Genomic DNA, 21,416 nt, shown 5'->3' with positions numbered 1-21,416 from the left:
AATAGAGCCCACTGATTTGAAGGAGCCTATTCCATGACTAAGGATAGCTGAATCAAGCTCAGTGTGCTCAGGAACACATCAACGCCTGCTTCTTTCTCTTGCTGCACACAATTTCTGTTCATGGAGGAATCCTTCATTATTAGTCTAGGAAAAAGAGCCCTTTACAGAAACTGAATGTCCAGCAAACACCAATGGAAAGAGACGACCTGAATTTCTGGCTCCAGCCATAAAGAGCTGCAGTCTCCACATAGCAGCAGGGGCTTTACCTTCAGGGGGCATTAAGAAAGCCTCAAATAGCCAGGGTTCCTGTAGCCTACTGCAGTTTATTTAGGGGGCTGTCAGGCTTAATTAACTGATATTTATAAAGGGCTACAAGATCCTCAAGTGGGTGGAGTTTATAATGCAAGTATTGGGCCCAATCCTGCATTTTATTCATGCTGTGAAATTTCACTATTGTTACTGGAGGTAACTGAGAACACAACAAAGCAAGAAAGGGTCTGGGAAATTGTCCATTTATTCTGAAAGAAAATTTGTTCTCTAAGCACTCTTGAGTAAGTTCTTTTTTCTATCCTGCACATCATACACCTGGACCTCTAAACCTTCTCTGTGTAGAATCTATTTGAAGCCTTTCAGACAAGGCAAATCCTAAGTCCAAGTCCTGCTTTGTGGAGAGTACATCCATTTAGCACAGAAAGTGACATCATTTCTTTATTTACGTTAGGAAGAATTTTCTGGGAACTTAAGCGGAGCCGGAATTTTTCCCCAGTTGAATCAGATTTCCCCTCTCCCACCCCCAAACATACCTGATAGTCACTTCAAAGAAGGAGACATCCTTGTGACTGGGATATGGTGATTCTAAACAAACTAGAGCTTACCAGTTCTATCACTAGGTCTGTACTAAGAGACCAGCATTTTGTAGGAGCTATACGGGGCTATTAAGGTTTAAGCCTGTGCACCTTTTCCATACTCAAATAGGGCATGTCTCTCTTCACCTCAGTTTCCCCATGTATAAAATAGACAAAGATGCTTCATTACTTTATACAAAAGCCATGAATATTAGATGGGCACCTGAGTACTTTGTGATAGTTGGGTGGAGGTTGCAGAAGAGTGAGGTGTTGTTAAGTTTTGCCAGTGCAGTTGAGGCAGCCTGCGCAGACTTCTTGTCTTCTCTCTTGATCTTTGAAGACACGGCCTTCCGTGGGACAGTCCTGAGGACAGACTGGCAGTGCCCAGGGCTGTGTGCTGGGCTTGATGCAGTGTCTATGTTCTTGTTCCAGATGTCCAAGACCAGTGCCAGCCTTGGCAACCTGCTCAACATTAAGGCAGAAGGAGATGGCAGCCAGGCTGGGGCTGGAGAGCCAACACAGTACTTGGGCAAGGCAGTGAAGGCACTTGTCCAGGAGAAGCTCTCTGAGCCGTGGAAGATGTACCTGCGCCGGTAAGGAGAGCATGGAACTGGGAATAGAGGAAAGGGAAAATGATTTCCTTTGCAAAGGGTCTGGCTCATTAGTTCACACTTGAATTCAGCGTTCTCTTGAATTTAAAGGCCTAATTCTGTGATATGCTGATCACCTTCTAGTCCCGGCTAGCCGCAGTAGGTGTTAATGTCCTGTAAGAAATATCTGTTCACGTAGAATTATTTTGCAAAGGGATCTTGAGAACCAACTACAAGCACAGATCTTCACATAGTCCTGTTAGCCTAGACTGCATCTGAGGCTCCTCTTTATGTCCCCGGTCTGCAAGTCCGGGGACACGCTGCAGCTTGCTCTTAGCATTGAACTTCTGTAGTTACTACGCACAGATCACAGAAGCCTTAAAATGCTTGCTGTGGCACTTCCTCTGATCACAGGAGTAGGCCACTGAAACAAGGAGTATAAGGGGTATGGGAACGGGGATGGTTTCTGCTGTTTTTGTTGTAGACAAGAAGGCTCGAAAGGAAAATGGAACAGATACAAAACTCACCCACACACAGACACATGCACATACATGCCCGGACAGACACATGCTTTGAGCATACACAGATACACCCAGGCAGACACATACAGGTTTGTGCTCTGACACAAGATAGTTGCCTACAAATGCCTGTGGACACTTTGTAAATCACAGACTTTAATGGAGAAGACTAGAAAGTCTTCTAGTCCATCTGCCCCTGGCCAGTGCGAGATCCTTCCCTGTAGTCCATTTGCATTTTGTCCAGCCTAGTTGTAATTATGCCAAGCAGTGTGGCTATTTTCTTGTCTGTGGGAGCATTATTCTACCACCTAATACGTTTCACTGTCATGATTTTTTTCATGGTATGCTGCCTGAATTTCCCTTTTTGTAATTTTGTTGCAGTTCTCCTGCTTATATCCCCTTGAACCACAGCAGATAATTCCTCTCCGCAGTCGGAGTTCACTCCTTTCAGATAGTCACAGACTTTTAGCATACCATTTAACCAAGCTTATTTACTTCCTTTAGTCTGGCTTTGTAAATTAGTCCCTTCAGCCTGCTGATTGTGTTGCTGTTGTCGTTCTTGCTGCTCCCTGAATGGGTGCAGAACTGGGCTGCCATTCCTGTATCACCACACAAGCTTTCTGTCCCCACACATGCAGCTCACAATTGTGCTACCTTGTTTGCATCTATACTGCATAATGTATATGTATCGTGTTTACCATCCACTGTTACACAGCATTGCTTTTAATGTTGCTCTCATGAGTCCCTTAGGTATAAAAATACAGCCCCCACCCCCCAGATATATTAGATGTATGTTTCCAAATACAACTCTCACTTTCTGAACCTTCTCCCTTGTCTTCCAAGGCCTCTCTGTGTTATTTTTCTCCTCTTGCACTGGTGTTGCCAACCTCCTCCCAGTTTAGTATCTTCTGTGAATTTCATTAACACGCTGTTTACTCCTTCTCCTAGATTACTAATGAAGATGTTAAATAAGCTCAGACCTAACCAAAGTCATCCTTGCGGCATTCACAAGATACCTCCTCCCAGCTCAATATGTTGCTGTTTGTCATTAGCCTTTGTTTACGGTCCTTCAGCCAGTTTTCAATCCATGAGGTGGCATTCACATCCAGGCCAATTTGAATTAATTCTAAGTCTATACGAGACTGTATCAAAATGCTTTACTAAAATCCAAATATATTGCATCCCTTCATCCACTAATTTTGTAATTCTATCAAAAAAAGCAATTAAATTTGTCTGGCAAGATTTATTCTTTATAATCCTGATGCTGTTTATTGCTCATGGTTCCTTTATCCTCTAGATGTTTAATGATTTTCTCCTCCCTCTTAATATTTGTTCCATTACTTTAGTGGAAGGAGAAGTTAAGACTAGAGGTATGATAATTGCCAAAGATCACTTGCCTTTTTTTGCCCTGAAAGAATCAGTACCTAGATTATTTTTTTCTTTTTTTTTTTTTTCCAATTTCCCAGTACCTCCCTCTTCTCTATGGCTTAACAAATAGCAAATACTAATGCAGTCAGTTTGTGAGTTAATTTCCATTGCACTTCAGGACATACATCATCCAGACTGGCTGATCTGTGCATATGTATATTTTCCAACCAGTCCCTTTATCTGCTCTTGTAGAAGGTCTTCATTTTATCCCTAATTGTCTGCTTTGTCTTAAGTTTTCCTATCCAAAGCAAATTTTATAAGGCAGCCATTTTTGACTCATCACCTCCCATTTTTATTGGACCTTCGTTCTAAGTACAATACCTCGTGTCCCTGCTACAACCACCCCTTTAGTTGCTGTAACGTGGTTTCTTATCTCTTACCACACCTTTACTTTCCTTCATGTTCTCCCTGCAAGCCTTGACTGCATGCATTCTATATCCACTGACCTTCCTTCTCCAATACAAGTTTTTTTTCTTTTTCCTTTACCCTCAAATTGTTCAGAGGTCCCTCCTGGGACCACACAGGCTGCTGTTTGTTTCTCGCTTTCCTGCTCATCAGAGCAATTGTACTTTGTTGTATCTTAATTATGCAAGATTCCCCTGTTAAGTTTCGAATCCTTCCTGCCAGTGTTTTTTACTTGATTTCTAGATTCCCTGTGATTCTGGAGTTTCCTGAAATCACATGTATTTGTGCTACTCTTATTAAGTCCAGAGAATCTCAGCAGTGGATGAGCAGTGAAATCATGCTTAGTTGTTTTTGCTCTCTTGACCGTTTCCTCCAAGATGACAAGAGGCATATCTTAGACAACAGCTTTTGCTCTGGTTTTTGCATTGCAGAGTTGTTTCTTCTGTACTTCAGGGATTGTACTCTTCAGTATTTATGCATATATTAGGCTGTAACAGCTGTATAGGCAATACTTTGTCTCTCCCATCTATGTGACACCCTATTGTTTCAGGGCGGGGGAAAGGCAGATTCTGGATCCAGAACCACTGTTGTTTCTTCCCTTTTGCTACTCCCAGTAAGCTGAAAAAGAAGAACCTGTAATGTTTCAGCAGTGTCCTCTTGGTCTGGGTTGCTTTTATTTACTAACCTTTGATCGTTCCTCAGAGCCTTGGCTTTTGTACATAGATGCTCAAGAACACTAATGAATTTTATCTTCTGTTTCAGAGTAGTTCTGTATTTTGCTCCCACTAAAAGTGAATGGGAGTTTCTCGGTCAAGTTCAATTGGAGAGAAATTAGGTTCTTGTTCTGCATGTTCAGATCTATATAACAGGCAACAATGCCAGCAGTGCTATTTGTGCAGCAGGGACAGTGATGTTAGAAAACGGAATGGTAGTAGAGTTGAAAAACAAAGAAAATATGTCTGTTCCAACACCGCTTCCCTTCTGGGGCCTTCCATAAGATGCCTGCTTGTCTGCTTTGGCCAGGTTTGGTACCAAGGATTTCTGTGATGCGCAGTGCGACTTTCTCCATAAAGTGCATTTCCATTGTGTCGTGGAGGAATGCGGTGCCCTCTTCAGCACCCTGGATGGAGCCATCAAGCATGCCAAGTAAGTAGGAGAGTCTTGGGAAACCTGAGAAAACTCTACAACACGCATGCTGCAGGACAAGAGGGATCTTGCTGAGTAACTCTATTCAGGAGCAGGAACGTGGGCAGTCCTGAGAGCAGCAGTTTGGGCAGCCACGTGCTTCCTGTGTAACTGCTCAGCTAAAATTTTTGCAGAACTCTAGGTCCTCTTTAACTTTTGTTTCACAATAAATGCACTCAACTTGTGAAAAAGTGTTGGCAGGGCTGTGAACTGGACATTGGTGGTTTTCCATAGCCTACTTGACAGACAGTGTGTTCAAGGAGACCCATATTTCTCACAGCACACAAGTACACCATACAAAGAAATAAGAAAATATGGGAGAGGATCCTGCAAACCCAACCATTGTCACTGGAAACAGACTTTTTGTGGAGTGGACAGCTCCCCATCACTGCAGTGTAGAAAGCATTTTATTGTTCTTCGTCTTGTTATGCCAAGTCTCTGTTAACAAGTTTTCCCTAGCCCTTAGTTTATATGGTTTTGTTTAAGAGGTTTGCATCATTGGGATAAGGATCTTGAAATGAAGCAGTCAAACTGTCCAGCCCAACAGCAACTTTTTTCTCACCTTGTTGGGTTCTTATATTGTAAACCCTTTGTCATTTCACATCATCTGGAAAGAAGCAGACAGCCCAGGGTTTGGTAGCCAGAACTGATAATATGGCCTGTATTACAGAGGCTGTACAGCGTGCTCAGAACTCTAAATGACTGTTGGGTGAAGAATGAATTTAAGATACACTCCCACTGTTACAGTGAGGGGACTAGCAAAGGAAGGGTGCGATACTGGAAATTTTCCCCGTTGCACATTTCTACAGAGCATAATCTGCAGTTCCAAGTATTTTCTAAAGGCAACGTAAGGTTTGCCCAAGTAAAGAATGAATAAGGCCTTCAGCAGCTGGCCGCATGACTGATTCTGAAGGGGTTTAAAGGGAAGGAGATGTTGCAGATTTTAAGACGGAAAGATCTGTTAGCACGGGTGGTCTCTGGCGTTGCGTAGTTCCCTGAGGTTCACTACAACCCGGCCACGGGAGGCTGCCCTCATCGGCACATTGATCTTACCGACTGCAGCGATTCTCACATCCCCCTGATTTCAAACACTTTTTTGTACCTTTCTGTCTCCACCCCTCTTAATGAATTCCCTTCTCTTCACAGTCAGTCTAGGAGGCCCCTAAATCTTTCCACAAAGTTTGCAGAACACCTTTTAGGATTTAACCTCAGCTAATTTGTTTGCAGACTCCTGCCATGTTCTTGTTCATGTTTAATCACGTTCTATGCAGTGGTCAAGCACTTATGTCTGAATTACGCCGTCTGTTGCAGTTTTCACTTCCGAACTGAGGGTGGAACTGTGAAAAGTAACTCTGAGTCTCCCTTTTCAACCACTACGGAGAATAAGGCTTCACTGGCCCCTTCATCACCATCTGCTGCTTCTGTCACCATGGCAAGTGCTCCTGCCCTCGACGTGCCCACTCCAAGTCCAGCTACTGTGCCCTCTGCCCCCACACTGCTAGCTTGGAAGCAACTGGCTTCAACTATACCCCAGATGCCTCAGATCCCAGCATCAGTGCCTAACCTGGCAACTTCACCCTTGGCAACGACTTCCCTGGAGAACGCCAAGCCTCAGGTCAAACCTGGATTTCTCCAGTTCCAGGAGAAGTAAGTTACAGAGGCTGCCTGCCTCCTTATGTCCTCTCCAGCTGTAGTACTACATCTCTCTTCACCCACTGAGAGACCTTCTGTCTAGAAAGAACTCTGGGCTTTATCTCACAGAAAATTTACTTCTATAAAGTCTAGAAAATACTTTCAATTATCCCAGGAAAAAACAGGATTTTCAAGTACATCTGGGAGCACTTTTAGGTATGAGTGTTTAGAGGAGAAATAAACTTGCTGACATATCACTGACGCCTTTTTTATACCTCATGAGAGGTGTACAGAAATACATGCATCTTTGCAGTATTTTTGACCCAGAAGGCTACAGAGGTAGCATAGCATCTTTAAAGTTTTTAGCATGACGCCTGATTAGGCACCTCCACATCTTGCTGCAAGTCTGAGCCTTACCATGAGTTTCTGTAGTTGGGCAAAAATCAGTGGGCAACTGAGTGCTCAGTCCTGCACAGGTGAGGTGTTACTGCAGCAGAGTACACAGCACTAAGAGTAGATGTTTACAGATTGCTGAAAAGGAAGCTTGCTGGATTTCTCTTGGATTTGTCCTCAGGAAGCTCTGTGGCCTTTTCCTAGGAATGCCCTCTGTAACTCAGTGTAATACAGCTTAATCTTTTTTTTTTCAGTGAAGAAGACTGGGGGTCAGATAGGGGGAGGGGGCACAAGTGCTTGGACTCTGCCTTACCATGGGTGTCAGCAGCTCAAGGAACAGGGAGCAATACTCTCTCACTTCAGATTTATCAAAGTTTTGCTCTCCTGGCTGAACTTCTGTACGAGTGTAATGAGTCCCCTTAAATTCAGTGCCTCTGGTGTGCCTCTGGTTTTGTAGTGTTAGTTTACAAAGTAATTCACAAGAAAGGTGTCTGGCAGGAGGTAACATACCTTGCTGAACTTCTTTTAAAACACAGTGCTGCTGTGATATTGGTGGCACAGAAGTTCTGTGGTTTACAGGAGGACACGGGAGTCCAGGATCAGGTTAGGCATTACAGCTTAGTTATTCAGGCTGGTGGAGTATCAGTCTCTGGGTATATTGACAGTCATGTTTCTGCTTTCAAAGAAGTGTATTAATTCTGTTTCACGTATCTGAGTAGGTATCATTGGGTACAGTGCTTGGGATCCAAGAGATCAGTGTTCAGCTACCTCCCATCTGACCTGTTTGTGCAGCCAGAAATCCATGGAATGGGTTGGGGGAGTAAGGTACCAAAACCATTTAGCTGATTAAATAGGCCACTGCTGATTTTGTCTAATCAGGGGAAGCCCTGGCATCTTGCAGTGTGCATGCCCAAGAATTTCATTTCAGTTACACAAAATTGAGATGGGAGAAACTATCTGAATCCATTGAGGTAAGTACAGACAGAAAGAGGGAAACAGCATCTATCCAGATCTTGTGAGAGGTTTAAATTGGAAACGTGGCCCTCAAAGACTACAGAACCCACCATGCCTTGCTGTATTTTAATAATCTTAATCAAGAAAGTGCACTAGCTTGGTGGAATTGCAGTAGTGTTGCCAGCATCAATTTTACTAAAGAGGAGGGTGGCTATGGGAAATCTGTAGGCCACGTTTGGAACAGAGGCTTCAGCTGAGCTCCCCTTGAATTAAATTTTGGCAAAGGAACAAATGTGTGAAATGAGTGAAGGTGATGATTGGGCTTTGGATGTATTCCAGTGATCCCTGCCTGGCAACGGACTGCAAGTACGCCAACAAATTCCACTTCCACTGTCTCTTTGGGAACTGCAAGTATGTGTGCAAAACCTCTGGCAAAGCAGAATCCCACTGCCTGGACCACATCAACCCCAACAATAATTTGGTGAATGTGCGAGACCAGTTTGCTTACTATTCGCTGCAGTGTCTCTGTCCGAACCAGGTAAGAGCAATTCAAAAGGAGTGTTCTAGCCAGAGGATGTGTGCAGGAGAAGAATGAGAAAGAGCAAGTAGACTACCCAGTAGGAAGTGAGGCTGAGTGGTTCATTCCTGGTCCAAGTACAGAACCATAGAAGGGTCTCAATTACGTGGTCTACCAAAAGGTCCGGTTTCCATCAAGTTAAAAATGTGTTTCTTTGACTTGGTGAAGTAGATAAGGCAGCTAGAATGATCTAAAGAGACACAAGATGAAATAAAACAAAAATGTATGATGAATACCAGGGAAAGCCACAAGTTAGATTTGGGATATTTCAATGTAGAATAGTGCAATACAAAATACATGACAGGGAACAAGATTGCACTGCAGCTTGTGGAAGATAAAATGGATGTGCTCTAGAGTATCAGCTCAGGCCCCTCTCTCGTGTCGCAGAGGGACAGCATGAGTAGTAGGCAGACGAGAGTGCATTTGTTTTAGATGTGCTTAAAGCAACCTGCCTGTTTGCTTCTCTCTAGCACTGTGAATTCAGGATGCGAGGGCATTACCACTGTCTTCGTCCTGGCTGCTACTTTGTGACTAACATCACCACCAAGCTGCCCTGGCATGTGAAAAAACATGAGAAGGCAGAGAGAAGGGCAGCCAATGGCTTCAAGTATTTTACCAAGCGAGAAGAGTGTGGCAGACTAGGTGAGTTTTCTTCTCATTCCCCCCCGTCACCTTTCCCATGTGGTCTGTCCCACGTCTGGGCTAAGAATGCCATGAGTTAAAGCCAGTGAGTTATGCTTAAAATGTATTTGGTCATTAAATCACTAAACAAGAAATGGAACAAAATAGGAATCAGATCCTGATCTGCCTGAGCTGAAGCATGTTTTCCCAAAGAGAGACCCAAGTTAAATGGCTAGAAAATGTAATACAGAGGATTTTATATATATATATTTGTCTGGAGATACAGCTTCCTCTTTGTTTTTCCTTTTTATCTAATTGTCAAGACCTTTGGTTTTTTCTGTACTTTGTAGTCTTTTGGGCCTACTGCTTGTGTTGGGTGGAGTTTAAGGTTGCTCTTAGAAGTAAAAAAAAAAAGCATAGGGGCAATGCCTGTTCTGGTGAGTGCCTTCTGTGAAAGTCTTCCTGTACCGAAGTTGCTGCTTTGCCTGATCCCAGCCAGCTTCAAATGAAACGGGTTTTTGCACCGTTGCCAGCGCGGCATATGGAAAGCCAAAGGGCACATAACCGGAGATAGAGGTATGGAGAGGAGCGTTGAATAAACTGCTCCCTTCTCCCCCAAAACCATTCTCCACAGCCACTTGTGAGCAGGGGGGAATACAGCGCTGTTTGTGCCTGCCTCCCACCAGAGCACGGCCCAAGGGAACACCTGAGATGTGGCACAGCCTCAGACTGTGGCTTGCCCACTTGCCAAAACTATTAGCAGCGCTGCAGCAGTTATTAAATCTAAGTGCCTCTAGTGTAAAGCTGGTAAAACAAACGCCCAACAAAAAGTAGAATGCATTCCCAGGGAGGTCTCTAGAGCTGAAATCCATGGCTCTGAACTGGGAGGAATCCCTAAAGACAGCTCCAGCAGAGCTCTGTCCTGAACTGCCTGGATTCTTTTAACCCTCCGAGTTGCATTTTGCCGTAACAGTATCCCAGGCCCAGTCTTCCCTATGGTTGGAACAAAGGCTGGAACAAAACAGGGTTCAGAATAACATTTCCGGGTGCTGTTCTCTCACACTGCAGGGAGACAGCCACAATAACCAGAAGCAAACTTTTCTTTTCAGGTTTTCTTTTCTTTTCTTTTCATGTCCAGAATTTATACCCAAATGGTAGCTTGTTTGTGGTAACCAGGGTAATGAGTCTCAACACGCCACAGCCAGTACTTACCTAGGTCTCATTTACACATGTCAGTAGATTCAGCAGTTGCTGTTATTTACTCAACTTTAGGTGTTTCAGGTGATAGCAGGGGCTAGACAAAGCAGGACAATGATATATGACACCAGCCTACACGGATGCCCTAGCAACAGGCGAGCCTTCACCTGCCCTTTGCTGATACCGTTCAGTCCCGCCAGCACTGTTTGTTCTCCCTCCCAAAGAACAGCACAGCGTGGTGGGGAGGGCAGATGAGGTGGGGCTGTGGGCGAGTGCAATACCTAAACAAACACAAACTTGGCGTGCACATAAAACGCTATCTGGGAGCTAAAGATGGGCTGGGTGATTCAGGCAGCGAGGCATCTACAGGCTGTGCCTGTGTCAGCAGTGTTTATTTTGGGGAGCGATGGGGTACATGCATCCAGCAGTATGTACGTATGCCTATAGGTTGGGCTTGCTGTGCAGTAAACATATGTTTAGGCAGCACTCTGCGTTTGCCTGGGTAGATACAGGCAGCATGACGGGATGGTGTAGCTGGATGTGTTTGTGTAGGTGTATACGGTTATACCAACATGTAAATGCACGTCTGCTGCTCTGTACGTGCTTTTTATGTTGCGTAGGTATCTATAGCAGGTGCAGAAAGCACTGGTCTGCTTTAAGGGCTGTGAATGTTTCTGAACAAACACATACAATAGATTATTTTTTTTATATGTGTGCTTGTGCATGTGTAAATATATACATGTGTGTATGCATGGGGAGAGGGAGAGAGAGATGAAAAATACGTATGTACATAAATAAAGGTGGATGGGTGTAGACAGATGAGTAAAACTGAGCCTGTCTGTACCTCTGTGTATATAAGGGTATGGCCAAGGGATGATGGAGAACAGACAGAACCTGATTATTGATATAGCTGTGTTTTAACTATAACAAAGCATTACTTATCAGCTATAGAATGTAGCTGTTTAAAATTGTCCATTAAGGAGAGACACAAACTCCCAGCATGCATGGCACTATCCACGAGGAGCAAAATGTGTCAAGTGCTGTATGCCAGAACCCATATAAATTGCTTGTTGGTTAGTAGCTGCCCCTATTACACAACAAATTTGGAGTGGCAATAAACACTTCCTGGCTCATTTCTATCTGACCAGAGAGCATACACTGTCCAGAGCTAGAGCTTTTAAGAGACTGCTTTTTTGAGAGCACAGTTAAAGGAAAAAAGAGAAAAAGAACTTTTCATTTCTAACCTAATTATGAGCATGTATTTTTGATTATAATTTCTATGATACAGTTAAATGTCTTCATTTTGTTGGAAAAGGAAAAGGCACTAGCTAGGACTGGAGAGCATTAGGCTACTAGATGTAATGGCAATGTTCCTTTCTTTATAACAAAACAAAGAGGGATGGGACTGGTCTGCAGCTCAGGCTCACTTCTTACATCTGTGTACACTGTAATCCTCTCTTGCAGTTGCTCAGCAGGCAAAAGCTCATGTTTTTTCTCATTCAGGACTGATCCTGAAGAACCTGTGACTATTGATAATCTTCAATCCACCAGAAATCCATGTAGCAGCAGCCTTGTCCCGTCTCCAGATCATCTTCCCTACAGTCCCCTTCCCTCTTGGTACCTTTCATGTGCTACATACAATGGTTTTGTGTCTGTAGGTTGCAAATACAACCAGGTGAACAGCCACTTCCACTGCATTCGAGAGGGCTGCCAGTTCTCCTTCCTGCTCAAGCACCAAATGACATCCCACGCCAGAAAGCACATGAGAAGGATGCTGGGGAAGAACTTTGATCGTGTTCCTACTCAGGTGACTCACTGGTTATTTAAGTTGTAGATTCACATGTAGTGTTGGTCCCTTTGGTTGCTTGCTGCAGAACTGCTTTAGTGCCAAGACACTTGGACCCAGACTCTTAAGGATGTAAGTCTGCACTGGGGGATGCAACCGGGATGTGCAAATTCACCCAAGGTAGCTTTACCTGGTTGGACTTCTACCATATGAAGGAAAACGATGAAGCATAGACATCAAGGCATTACTGAGTGTAAACAGCTTTTCGTTGTGAATTACGGAGAAAAAAATGTACGGAGGATAACACTAAAAATACTCATATTTACAACTTGCACTCCCTCCCTGCTCTCTCATACACCAGTTGACTTATTAAAATTAAAGTGCTTAGGATGTGGAAGAATTGAACGTGCTGGTTAAAGCAAACATTTCCTGTTGCCCATAAAGAATTATTTGCTGCTTCCACCTAGGATGGGAGAAATACTTGAAATTTCTCTTCCCTTATTGATTTGGAGTTAGTTTGGGGAACTTGTCCTCTCTCAGGAAGTAGCAGAGCAATACACTTGCTTCTTTTCTAACATGTAACTGAGAGCAACTGGCAGATTAGGTTTGTCTATTCCATGAATAAATTCAAGAGTTTCAACTGCAGCGCTGAGCTGCTGCTCAGAATGGCAGCAGTCCTGCAACCTCCTGCTGCTTCTTATTCCTTAGTTGCTTTAACTTCCATTGACTTGGGAGATGAAACAAGTTAGCTTTATTTAAACGCCTGTGACAGATCTGACCCTAAGGACATCTTCTGGTACATGAAAAAAAAAAAGGGGCCACCTGTAAAAGGAAGATGTGAACCCCCTTTCATTGCACAACATGGGAATTAAAGGTCCCTGTTAGTTATTAAGTACTGTCGATAAGTTAATTGTTCAAGTCTACTGCTGTTGGATTTAATGAGTTCACAGGTGCCAAGGAACTGGTGTGGTACCTTTTGTTCTTAACGTGAAAAGCTTAGGTAAAACAATCAAACTTAGGAGAGATTTAACAACTAGATTTGTCTTCACTACTCTTCTAGTACATGATGAGTCTAGCCCTAAGAACTGTAGTGCATGCTGGGCAGAAGAAGCTAGTTTTGACCTCCATCTCCTTTCACTGGCAATCCTGTGTCACTTCAGCAGTGGAGAAGTAGTAATCATGGCCTGAGAATCCTGGGAGCATACAGCGCTGTCTTACTCTACTGCTGTGCTTAGCCCAGGGAGCAGTCCAGCAAACAACAAAGCAGGGATGAAACCACTGATCAGGGCACGTGGCAAAGCCAGAGAGAGCGCTGTACTGCCACTGCCTTTCTGCATTTAAATGTCCTACCTCCATTTTTTCCCATGCTTCGGTGCTCAGTGGGCGGGCAGTGGTGTGTCTTGGTACCTACCCGTGTAAGTACCCAGAGAGGACCACGCCGTGCCAGGCCACAGCAGCTGCACATGAACACAGCACACACACACATCCCTGGTGTCAGCCTGCATTCCCCTGTTGCAGTGTCTCAACATGCAGGCGCTAGGACAGTCATGTCAGTAGTTGTATTTCCAGTCTCTAAATGCAACAGGACCTACACGGTAAGGTAGTAACGCCAAGATTAACACCTCCTGTTTTTGAATGCATCAGAATCCACACACCAGGAAAGCGGTGCCAAGATTAACACTCCCAGCCTCTGAGCGCATCACAATTCACATACCAGGATGCATGTGCCAAGTCTAATGCTCTGAGCTCCCAGTGAAGGAAGATTCACGCTCGTAGCCATAGTACCATGGGTTCCACTCACGAGCATGTTCCAGCTATCCCTCATGAACTGTGGCAGAGAGAAATAAACGTGCAGACAGATGGTTTTGGTCTTGGCATCTTGCTTTTGGTGTGAAAGTCCCCGTCCTGTTTTCTTGCTGCAGGTTATTGGCCACACTCCAAGAAATGAAAATCTCCCCCAGGTTGGCAGCATGGCACCCAGCCCAGCCTCATCAGGAACCCCAGCTTCCTTTCAGGGACCCCCAAGCATGATGGACACTGAAACAGATGAGTACATGGATTACACTGGCTGTAGCCCTGGGGGTATCTCCTCCGAATCTTCCAACATGGACCGCAGCTGCTCCAGCACTCCAGTGGGCAACGAAAGTACATCAGCAGGTAAGAGAGAAGGGGGTGGGGGGGGTGAAATGGATCATCAGTTGCCTGCTCTCTTGGGAGATAAACTCATGAAGAGAGGCCAAGGAACAATTGCACCTTAAAATATGCACTGTACCAGCTTCACGATAGTGCCTCGTACTAACCCAGCTCCCTCTATCATTTGTGAGAAGAAATCCATCAAAATGTGTGCTTCAAGCATCCATGAACTAACAGCGTATCTTTTTTCTCCCCTGAAGAGAGGTTGTTTTCCTGTGTCTTGGAGTTGGATCTGGTTTACTAACTGATTTAAAAAAAAAGTTGTGGGCCTCTTCTGAACTTGGCATTTCCCCCAATACTGTTTGTATTTCATTATGCAGCATCTGAAGTCAGGCACTTTCCTACACTGTTGAGGTACAGAAAGACTGTACAATAGCAAATATTAAATACACAGGGGAAAAAACCTACCACATCTTCAGAAAGCAACACATAAAAGCAGCTCTCTGAGCTCCCTTCCTCATGCAGAAGCTCTTGTTCTGTTTTGTGCTGTGTTGCACAGAGCAGACCTCCATCATCCCCTCTTTTTGGAAGTAAGTTTCTGCCATTGTTTCCCGTTTGCCAGGATAACGTGTAGCCATCTCCCGCTGCCCTGTGTTACAGGGTTATCTTTTCAGTAGTCAGATATCTTTTATGAATTCTGTTATCATCTAGTGGTGATCCAGGGATCTCTTAGCTGTCGTTCCCAGGGTTAAGTGTTACATTCTACACAGGCTGCCTCACTGAGTTTGCTTTAATTTCGTACACATTTTCCTACCTTTCCGTCCCACAGCAGTTAGATGAAGGTTATCATATAGCACATCTAACCCTATGTTGTACGAACACTGCTGGGTCATGACAGTGGTTGTCCCATGACATTAAAGCTCCTCCGAAGAGTTCTGGTGGGACAGTGGTCCCTGGCACTCTCTCCTCTGTCAGCACGCTGCCCGGCCCGCCTCACGCTTCCTAGGGAACAGCCCCCACTGCTGCCTGGGCCGCGAGCAACCCCACTGCCCCGAGCGTGCGACCGCCTCACAGCTATTAGTTGGTATGAGCTGGTGCCACATAGATGAACAAGGACCAGACAAGCAGGACTTTCTGCATGAAAGCCTGTAGCTCTTCCCCCGCGCCACTAAAGCCACCTTACCTTCTGCAGGGACAACCCTCCTCTTCCTGATGCTGTCAGTTCCTCACCTTCTGTTTCTTCTCTGTTACAGTTCTGTTTCATACATTTGTGAATGTATTTTCCATTTTCATCATATTGCTTCTGCTCTTGGGTTCTCATTTCAGTTCTTTTGTTTTTTGTTTTGTTTTGTTTTTTGTTTTGGTTTTGTTGTTTTGTTTTGTTTTTTTTTTTCCTTTTTTTCTGCTTTTTTTTCTCTCCACATTCTCCAGGCTGCCTGGTTCCTTCTACTGCTACTGCTGCTGCCGATGATGCTACCCACAATGCACCACAACCTCAACCACCATCTCTGCCTCCATCTTTCTCACAAGCCCTGCTTAGGTCTCCCCTTCCCACCCTCCCCTATCTTTTCTCTCCATCTTGTCTCTCATACTCTCTGCTCAGTGCCACTCTTGGATCCAGCAGAGGCATTGTCATGCCTGCCGCCAGCACCACTGGGTTTTCGCCCATCATTGCCACTCCAACTCCAGTAAAAAGTGACGTTCCCTTAGTTCAGGATGCAGCAGGTAACACTTCTTTGCTTTCTCTCTGTGTCCTGTGCCCATCTCCTTCCCCACTCACCCTGCCCACATTTTTTTCTCTGTACCTCTGGGTCAGTAAAAAAGCATACATCACTCTGTGTCTTATTTAACTTTATCCAAGGGCCCCTCCATGCCTACTCCTTTTGTCTGCTGACACAGTAACCACAGCTAAGAAGGGTAACCAGAACCACAGCAGATCACTGAGAGACATTTGGGTACCAGAGAGCAATTTCCACCAATTCCAAACTATGAGAAAAACCTAACAAAATCCATAGTTAAAATGCACTTTCAGCCTCTTGATAACAGCAGGGTGGCCACAAAGCAAACTTTTGCTCATGTAGCGTTAATGGGACTTGGAATTCTTGTTTAGATCTTCCAGGCCACCCAACTCACACATCTCTGCAGGTAAATGTCTGACAGGGTCCTCAGTTCCTGTACTTTTATTGATCTTGTAAGCTTCACTGCTTCCTATTCATATACGAAGCCATAAAATTCAGGGCTGCTTTCCCCAGCACAAGTAACAGAGTACAGTACAGTCAGTGTCACTACGATGACATCATCAGACAGCTCAGGCTGTTTCTCACACTCACTGTTATTTATATCTGCTCTTAACAGCTGCAGAAAATACATCTAGATTTTTAGTTTTAAGCTGCCATGTTTCCCATGTGTGACTAAGATCAGAGATGTCTCAGGCTGGGGATTCTCATTCCAGCTGGGAATGTTTTTTAGGGTGTGTCTCAGTTTTGGCTTCTTTTCCCAACTCCCAGCTCTTTTCTAGTTAATTAAGGGCATATTTGTGCTTAAAGTTCACACTTAAGAGGATTCTGGCAGCCTACAAATGTCCCAGTCATTCTTCCTGCCAGTTTTAGTAATGCACAAATCCAAGGTAAATGGTTGGGAGTATGGCTGGAGGACCAACTCCACTTGGAAGTTCACAGGTTTTTCTCATGGGACTTGGCAGGAGAAAGATCCTTGCCCTGTCCAGAGGAGTGTGTTCCAATGGACAACATTCACAAGAAACTGTATTTTTGCTGCTTTTTTTTTTTTTTTTGAAAAACTGATTTGCATGCAACCTGAAATATCTTAACCTTGTGCTGTGCTTTCCTCTAATTATATATTTTTAAGTTTCTTTTCTTTTTACCTTTCTATAGTTTTGTGAATGTTTACATTATTAGTAGTTGAAAAGACAAGCCGTACGCCAGGCACTTACCATTGAGATTTACTTGGGATTACATCTGTTGAGGCTTGTAATCTTCAGTTGGGTGCTAGGGACTGAACGTTGTCTAGTGGCTAAAGGAGGAGAGTCTACCAGGTTATCATCTCTCTTTTTCATGCCCTTGCTCTGAAACTTTGCCTGTATGAGAAAACAGAATTGGTTTAACTAAAGTTCTAAGCACATCTCTTTGAACTGTTGTAAAAGCTGGGCAGATAACATTGAGTTTAAAACAGGTAAAATTTAAGTTCTACTTATTTCCCAGATTTCCTATCCAGAGTCTTACCCCCAAGATGGCTTATCCCATATTCCTGTCTGAAGGCAGACAAGCTGAGCATTCATACTAATGACAAAAGAAAGACTTGATATTTGGCTGTAATTTTTTTAAAAGAAGGAGCTGATCTGGATAGCAGCAATTTGTCCAGGCAATGATGCTCTTGCACTAGTCGCCTGGAAGCGAAGAACTACATTTTACAATACCAGATGTTTAGAGGGGGAGCAGAGAGTTAATTGGTCACAGATTCTATAGCTAAGAGCTTGCTAATTTAAAATCTACAGTGACAGAAAGTTATTCTTTCACTGGTAGCAGGTTAAATTAGCCTTAATGTGCAGTTTCCACCAGCTCCGTGTCACTAAGACGGTCTCACCATGGATGCCCCAAGCTGGCGTCCTTATTTGCAGTCTGAGCAAAAGTGCCACGTAACGAATGGGCGTGGAAAAATCTTTTGTTCTTTGCTTATCCTGCAACCTGTACAGCCTGGCCATGGGAACTGTGCAGGAGATTGGGTTGCTGCTGCCATTTCCATTGACTTGTATTTTTCAATAAGGGCCAGTTTAACTTTTGGAGGCTTCCTTCAAGGATCACCACTTTCTCTTAAAGGGATGTCATTGGAAGGGCCAGATATGGCAAAAATAGCATTAATCACTTTTAATACCTGCTTATCAGCCAGACAAAAAACCCAATTCTACAGCAGTCAAACAGATGACTCTTTCTTCAGTCTCCTAAACAAGGATGCAGGCTGCTCTGGAGTCTCAGGCCCCAGGCACTGCATGTCACAAATCATGCCTCTTTTTAAGAGGTTGGCAGTTTTAACATGAAGGGGGGGGGGGAAGTATGTTTTTGTTGCAAGCTATAATTTCCAATTACACTCACAATTCTGCACCTGGTGAGAAATTCTTGCCTCCAACCTTGTCTGTGCTGCATGTTGATACTGGAGATTGTGGTTTGATTCTGGAAGTAGCAAGCAGAGAAGAAAAAAAAAGTTAATAGATATAATGAGGTCGAGTCCTTGATGTCAGCTTGATCCTAGGGGACGTGAGCACTAGCCAGTTATGCTGGCCCTGTGAATGAAAGTGGAAGATAGATGAGGGCTCTTTATTTACTAGGGGCATCATGTGATTTTTGAGACCCAAGGGAAAACTGTAGAACTGGTATTTTCTCTCAGAGTCCACTGGCTAGTGATGATGAGAATTAGCCCCATTGAACATCTGTCCATCTGTCTTTCTAAGTGCACTCATCGTAATATGTAGGCTCATTACAGTGAGGGATGTTGCAGTCTCCTGGCCAAAGTCCATCCTATTTCTATAAATTCCCCCCCTTGCAGTTTTAATCACGCATGGGATCTTCCTTCACTTCCTGCCTGTCCTTGGCAGTCGCAGTGTATTACAAGAGCCTGGACAGGGGAAAACAGTATACACGTACCAGTTTTCAGCGTGCTTAAACTCTTTTACCACTTCAGCCCCAGTGAACTTCAGTAATACGCCTCAGTCCTTAGACTGGAACAGGCCAGCGCCTCTGTATTAAAGTCTGATTTGAGGAAAATAGGACTAGAGATTAACTAAGCAGCAGGAGAAACTGTGAGAGTAGCAAAACAGAGAAGCAACAGTCAGCATTTGGACAATATCAAGTATACCAGGGCAGCAATTGGAGGCAAGGTGGGATATGCTGAAAATTGAGGAAGCGATGTCCAGCAAGTATCAGCCAGCCCAACGATCCAGAGTTTGGGCTTACTTAGAGCTTGAGGGATGAGCTGCTGGGTGGGAACAGTTGCAGCGTTGTGTCTTGGCAAATGCAGAGCTTGCCAGGGTGCTTAGGAGATGAAGAGAGACCTGGCTGTCAGCAACACCGCTCTCCGCTTTTTCTCCTCAGGGAATACCATCACTATGCCAACTGCCTCGGGGGCCAAAAAGCGTTTCTGGATTATTGAGGACATGTCCCCGTTTGGCAAGCGCCGCAAGACCGCATCCTCACGCAAGATGCTGGATGAAGGGATGATGCTGGAGGGATTTCGGCGCTATGACCTCTACGAGGACTGCAAGGACTCCAGCTGCCAATTCTCTCTCAAGGTTACCCACTACCACTGCACGCGGGAGAATTGCGGCTACAAGTTCTGTGGCCGTACCCACATGTACAAGCACGCCCAGCATCACGATCGTGTTGACAACCTGGTTTTGGATGATTTCAAACGCTTCAAGTCTTCGCTGAGTTGCAACTTCCCAGACTGTCAGTTCTCTGGCAATAGCACACACTTCCACTGTCTGCGCTGTGGCTTCCGCTGCACCGACAGCACTAAGGTGACAGCCCACCGTAAGCACCACGGCAAGCAGGATGTCATCAGCGCCGCTGGCTTCTGCCAGTTCAGCTCGAGCGTGGACTGCGAGGTGCCTGACTGCAAGTACAAACTCAAGTGCTCCCACTTCCATTGCACCTACCCTGGCTGCAAACACACAGTGGTGGGCATGTCACAGATGGACTCGCACAAGCGCAAACACGAGAAGCAGGAGCGAGGGGAGCTTCCTGCCATCTCGCCTGGCCCCGAGGGCCTTGCCCACTCCACTCTTGAGTATGACATCCAGAACTCTTCCATCAACCTGGACAGCTCCCTCAACCTCAGCACTGACAACAACAGCTCCCTCTTCTTCCTGCAGAATGCGGCTGGTGTGGGCCTCAATGATTCCCTGGACCTCAGCAAGAAGCCATCGGAAGTCACTGAGGGTCCGTCGCCGAGCAGAGCTGGGACCGCGCCTCAGGAGAGGGGGGTGGTGGCATCCGGCTCTGGGGAGGTGGAGGACGAGGATGACTCTTCCCAAGAGGATGAAGAGGATGACGAGGAGGAGATGAATGAAGAAGAGGAGGATGATGAAGAGGAGGAGGATGATGACGACGATGAGGAGGATGATGAGGAGGAAGACTTGAACACAGATTCTGAAGAATCGCTGCCTGACCCTGAGGGCCTGGCCACTAAAGAAGATGGAGAACCAGAGGAGGCTGCTTCTTCCACAGACCACGGTGATGCTTCCAGGCCCCAGGGCGAGCCAGCCCCAACTCCAGCCCCAACTCCTGCTCCAGCTCCAGCTGCTGCCCCAGCCTCTACTGTTGCTCCAGCAGCTTCTCCTTAATCTTAGAGACAACAGCGGCAGTGGTTTGGTTTTGCTCTTACACAGAATTACTAAGAGGACCCCATATGAGGCAAGAACAAAGATTGGGATGGCAAGTGAAAAACAAACTCCGTGCCACACACACGAGAGAGAGAGGAAGGAAGGAAACCCATGCTCCTCCACAGGCCCCATAAGAGAGACAGGTTCGCAGCAGGACTGGTGCTGCATCACTTCATTCTGCAGATCACAGAACATGGGGGCAGGATGCAGCAAAAAATACCCTTTTATACGGACATGAACCTTGAGGGTACCGGCTGCTTTTCCTTGCTCCCTGCATGGTGCGTGGGGCCTGTGCCCATCTGGGGACCCTTTGTTATGGGTGGGGCTCTATCCCCCCATTTTTCTTTCTGGGTTTTATTTTTCCATGTTTTCAGTTGTACGATATTAATAATAATCTCCACTTCTTGGAGGGGGGGTGGGTGGGAACAACAGGTAATGAATTTTAGAAATATATATTTGTGTGTGTGTCTCTCTATATATAATGTACACACACACACACATATATAAAATTCAAGGAATTGGTGTCACAAAGACAACTAGCTCAGCTTTTGCCAGTGGGAAGGAGGGGGTGAGGGGTGCGCGCTCTCTCTCGCTCTCTCTCTCTCCACCCCTCCCCCCTTCTTTCTCCAGCATTAAATGAATGGCATCAGACAGCAAGGGTGGGAGTGGGTATTTATTGTCACTTAAATGAGGACGCATTAATGAATGAGCAGGGGTGGGAATGGGACACTCCTCTGTTCTTCCAGATCCTTTTTACTATT

At 45.1% G+C, this 21,416-nt stretch overlaps 1 protein-coding gene across 11 annotated transcripts in view; it reads left to right on the top strand.

Annotated features, from left to right (window-relative positions):
* Positions 1-21,050, top strand: part of CASZ1 (castor zinc finger 1) — a 206,885-nt gene extending 185,835 nt beyond the window's left edge. For 8 of the 11 annotated variants that reach the window (XM_074892922.1, XM_074892918.1, XM_074892919.1 and 5 more), the window contains 9 exons: positions 1,278-1,438; positions 4,810-4,932; positions 6,283-6,618; positions 8,290-8,488; positions 8,998-9,169; positions 12,004-12,152; positions 14,054-14,288; positions 15,696-15,989; positions 19,367-21,050. In XM_074892922.1, coding sequence (XP_074749023.1) covers positions 1,278-1,438; positions 4,810-4,932; positions 6,283-6,618; positions 8,290-8,488; positions 8,998-9,169; positions 12,004-12,152; positions 14,054-14,288; positions 15,696-15,989; positions 19,367-20,616 — 2,919 coding nt within the window. In that variant the 3' untranslated portion in view covers positions 20,617-21,050. The remainder of the gene's footprint in view (positions 1-1,277; positions 1,439-4,809; positions 4,933-6,282; positions 6,619-8,289; positions 8,489-8,997; positions 9,170-12,003; positions 12,153-14,053; positions 14,289-15,695; positions 15,990-19,366) is intronic. The other 3 variants (XM_074892926.1, XM_074892924.1, XM_074892925.1) reach the window with 2 other exon arrangements.
* Positions 21,051-21,416: the final 366 nt, after the last annotated feature.

Source organism: Strix uralensis, chromosome 23 (genome assembly GCF_047716275.1).
Source record: "Strix uralensis isolate ZFMK-TIS-50842 chromosome 23, bStrUra1, whole genome shotgun sequence".
Taxonomy (NCBI): domain Eukaryota; kingdom Metazoa; phylum Chordata; class Aves; order Strigiformes; family Strigidae; genus Strix; species Strix uralensis.
The sequence above is the reverse complement of the archived record's forward strand: the minus strand, read 5'-3'. Positions and strand labels throughout refer to the sequence as shown.